This window comes from Palaemon carinicauda, chromosome 35 (assembly GCF_036898095.1).
Source record: "Palaemon carinicauda isolate YSFRI2023 chromosome 35, ASM3689809v2, whole genome shotgun sequence".
NCBI classification, from domain to species: domain Eukaryota; kingdom Metazoa; phylum Arthropoda; class Malacostraca; order Decapoda; family Palaemonidae; genus Palaemon; species Palaemon carinicauda.
In genome coordinates this window covers 53,567,174-53,572,173 of record NC_090759.1, presented here as the reverse complement: position 1 = coordinate 53,572,173, position 5,000 = coordinate 53,567,174, and the positions used below count along the sequence as shown (strand labels likewise).

Below are 5,000 nucleotides of genomic sequence, written 5' to 3'. Positions count from 1 at the left end.
TTAAGGTCTGTCAGTTGGATGATTCGGTAAAATCCCCGATTTTTACATAATTAATGAAAATGGAAACCTATTTATGTGAATAGACGCTAAATATACCACGTAAACCTCATATTTTTTTTTCTAAATGGGAATAGATTTTTATTTAGTTTTTCTATTTTTTCTTTATTTTTCTTCTGAGAAAGAATAACTGAAGTATTCTCTTTGCAAAAAAAAAAAAATAAAAAAAAATTCAGTTTATTTCTATATATAATTTGCAGTGGAAGTTATTGCTTAAATAAATATGGTAGACGCAAGGAAACGTGATCTCATTTGCTCTGTAGCCTTGAGAGCTGAACTAGTAATACTGCTATCCAAAGAAACGTTTTGCCTATTCCACATGACCTAGAATCAAAGTATTTCCACCTCTGTGAAGAAGTAATTATCTGTCATTTCTTATAAAATTTCAACTTTATACGTATGATATTATTTACCGTTAGTCTTTGCTTAACCAATTTTAAATAGCTGAAAAATGTAATATGTAATAAAAACAGGAATAGAATCTTCAAAATTTATTCCTAATATAAATGAATGATAAAATGTTATATTTTCTGATGGACTCCAAGTCATTTGTGTGCTATTTCGTTATGGAAAAACAGACAAACAAAAGAAATATATCATATCTCCATACCGATTAAGGGATATTAAAGAAAAAAAGAAATAAACAATCACTCATATGAGTAACCTTTGTTAGCTAAATAGACCTTAGTTAATTTTGGGTATAATAAATCGTTTGAAATAAATTCAATATAGTATAATGTGATATTATAATGAAAAAATAATGGAACGCACTAATAGTTTTAGGTGAACATATATATATATATATATATATATATATATATATATATATATATATATATATATATATGTGCATATATATACATATATATAAACATATATATATATATATATATATATATATATATATATATATATATATATATATACATATATATATATATATATATATATATATATATATATATATATATATATATATATAACGATATATATGTATATATATGTCTGTGTGTCTGTATGTGTGTGTATCATTATTATAATTTCTAGCTAAGCTACAAAATTAGTTTTAATAGCTGGATGATATAATCCAAAGGGCTCTAACAGAGAAAATAGCCTAGTAAGAAAAATAAATTAGGAAATGAATAAACTATATATGCAATGAATAATGAATAAACAATACCTCAAGATCGGTAACAACGTTAAAATAGATATCTCATATATAAACTATGAAGAGACATTTATTTCAGATTGTTAAATGAAAAAAAAAGAAAAAAAAAACATTCGCTGCAAGTTTGAACATCAGAAGTTTTACTGATTCAACTGTCTGATTAGGCAAATCATTCCGCAATCTGGTCCCCGTTGGAATAAACCTTATGATGGAGATGGAAAAGACTTTTAGCATTAACTACACACTTAGTACTGCATGCAGGATGGTGCAGTCTTTGAATATATGAGTGCAAAGGATGGTCAGAATTATGGAAAATCTCATGCAACGTACATAAAGAACTAACTGGACAATGGTTCAGAGATTAATATCTAGATCAGGAATAGGAAAGTTGATAGACACTATGTTTTTGTCCAACATATTAAAATGAGAATCAGCAGCTGAAGACCTGGCAGCAGAACAATGCTTGAAACAAGACAAAATTGAAAGAATTAAAACATTACTTCAGAATAGATTGAACACCGAAAATCTTAAAAGACTTTCGCAATAAGCCACTTTTTGTTTTTTGTTCTTTTGCAATTGAAGAAAACCCATTCCGAATGTGTTTCTATAAAGTATGAATATATATGATGTTTTGTCACTAAGACACGTGACTTTAATAAAAGTAAATATCAATCACAAATGGGAATTAATGTCAAATTTAACTTTGAAAACACATATATACACGATATTTTTTTTTTACAATATATGCTTATGGTTGGTTTAGGACTCGAACCTATGCCTCTGAGTCGAAACAGTTCCAATAGTAGACTCTACCAATGAGCTATCAAGCTGTTCCGACATAGATGCATAGGTTCGAGTCCTTGGCTAGCCATAAGCATTTATCATAAAAAGGATTTCCAATGGATATATATTTTCAAGGTTGAATTCGATATAGAATCCCATTTAGGATTGATAATTACGTGTGTAGGTATAGTATATATATATATATATATATATATATATATATATATATATATATATATATATATATATGTATATATGTATATATATATATATATATATATATATATATATGTATAAATACATATATATATATATATATATATATATATATATATATATATATTTATGCATATACATATATATATATATATATATATATATATATATATATATATATATATATATATATATATATATATGTATATATACATATACATATATTTATATATGTATATATATATATATATATATATATATATATATATATATATATAATATATATATATATATATATATATATATATATATATATATATATATATATATATATATATATATATATATATATATATAAGCCACAAGTACCTTTTAAAATGGAATGCACTATACCACTGGACCACAGAATCTTATAATTTTTTTTTTTAAATATTTAATTCTTACCAATGAAAAGAAATAAGATAAAGAGTTGACGTAGAAAATATGTCTGATACGATAATTTATTACTTTCTTAACAATTGGTACCCCTAAGCAACTCTTTAAAGATAACTTACTATCGTTTCCAGAGGCCGTGTAATAGTTTTTTTTAAATAACTCCTAAAATTACTAATGGATTTCCATGATATCAAAGCAGGGAGCGCTTCATACAGTGCCTAATTTTGGGAAACACTGTGCATTGCCAATTACGTTTCATTAACTTTTTTACTAAAGAAAATGAGGCTAAAGCCAGTCTTAGCCACCCACATATTCGCAAAAGTGATGACGTCCCTCAGTGACGTTGTTATAACGTTTCTTCCCCTGTACCTCCCACCCCCCGAATTGTTAAACACCTGTTTAACTCCATAGATAATTGTCATATGACCTACCCCAAGCAATACGAAATTCTTTGTCAGTAAAAGTTCAGCATACCTGGTAATGTGATTCGTGACTTTAGACTTTACCTAAACACAAGACCAACGTTTTATATCTTACCCACTCACTTACATTGAAGATCAAGAATGAGACTTATGACAGGAGACAAAAGAAGCCATGCTAACCCTACACTTCGCACTTCAAGCGAGTGTTGGCAAAGCAATAGAAATGTAGTTTTCTTTAGATTAAGCCGTAGGACTCATTCTTCCATACAACACAGGTTACTCGATACATCAATTGCCAGGAAGAAAATGACAGAGAGTATTGTTTGATATAATTTATCATATCAATTTCACCAGAGAGAGTAGCTTGAATTCCTTAGAAGGTAGACTTCTAAAAGATGTTTCATATAAGGGCATTGACAACGGCCATTTGATAAATTTTGAAATCATATATATATATATATATATATATATATATATATATATATATAATATATATATATATATATATATATATATATATATATATATATATATATATATATATTTATATATATATATATATATATATATATATATATATATATATATATATATATATATATATATGTGTGTGTGTGTGTGTTCATACATACATAAGATTTATTATATTTCAACCTATAGTTTTATATATTTATTTACGTCATAAGTACCAGTACCTATTTTTGTTACTTAAAAGGTATGTGACTATTACACGGCCTCTGGAAACGATAGTAGGTGATTTTTGGTGAAATCATCCAAAGGGGGAAATAAAATTAATGTTAGGACTAGTTCATTAAAATTTTCAAGATCTATTGATAAATTCAATCTATTTTATTAAGGAATGTTTTATGCAACACTATATATGTATAAAATCCTCAGTTTTTCTTCTTATTTTTTAGTTTTGACCTTAAATTTACCTTTTTTACTTCTATAGATAAAATATACGTGTAACTCTATTTTATATTAAAGTTAATTGCATTTATAATATTTGTAGTAAAATATTATTTCTAAGTGCTAAAGTAAACACTATGTTATAAAAGATATATCAGAATTGTATACAATTGAAAACGACTTATAGATTAAAATAGAAGCCCAAGTTGTTATTAAAATCAAATGCCGAGAGAGAGGCGAAATGGTTGTGAATTACATAAAAAAAAAATAAGAACAATATAAAGCTATTTTTCACATTCAAAGTATGTTGTTTATACTGCGTAAATTTCAAACAGTAACCGTAACATTTCAAATCAGATTAAATAGTCAGTTAGAAATTAATTTTTATAATTGCAAATCTATCAACAGGAAAAACATTTTTTTTTCTTATAAAAAGAGCATTTAGTTTATGCAAAGGACAACCGAGAACAAGATCCATCAGGGACCTACTCTGTATTTTGGAAACAGGGGAAGAGATTTAGTAGGTTAAAGGTGAAACCCGAAGGCCAATGAGATGTATATAAGCAGAGAGCAGGGAACCTCCATATCAGTTTCTGTCGTCAGAGTCTCCAACATGAAGGTTCTGGTGAGTTTCATACTTTGTGTAATACCTGTTTTAACGTATCTGCAAAAGTAAGGTAGCAAATTGCTTTTTAGGATGATGCCAGTGGCTCATAAGTCGAAAAAGATTGGTAGAATTCTATAGCAAATAAACGTTACCATTTATCTTGTGTCAAACATAACCTAACTTGCTTAATCATGAGATATCTATGCGTAAAGTAATACTCGGTGGATAGGGAGTCCAAGTATTTCATGACAAATTGATCCAAGTTTCCCGGCAGTGTATATCATAACCAGAACTTACCCTTCTGATCATTTTCCCCTGAAATCCATAGCTGCACAAGGACACATAAAATCATTGCATTGATAATTATCTATTATTGATTACTGTATCTATATTTCAGGTTCTC

General features: G+C 27.0%; 1 protein-coding gene across 1 annotated transcript in view; it reads left to right on the top strand.

Moving 5' to 3' along the window:
* The first annotated feature begins 4,575 nt into the window (after window positions 1-4,575).
* Window positions 4,576-5,000, top strand: part of LOC137627458 (cuticle protein CP575-like) — a 754-nt gene continuing 329 nt past the window's right edge. The window contains exons 1-2 of the mRNA XM_068358545.1: window positions 4,576-4,615; window positions 4,995-5,000. The exon at window positions 4,995-5,000 is cut by the window's right edge and continues 329 nt beyond it. Coding sequence (XP_068214646.1) covers window positions 4,604-4,615; window positions 4,995-5,000 — 18 coding nt within the window. The 5' untranslated portion in view covers window positions 4,576-4,603. The remainder of the gene's footprint in view (window positions 4,616-4,994) is intronic.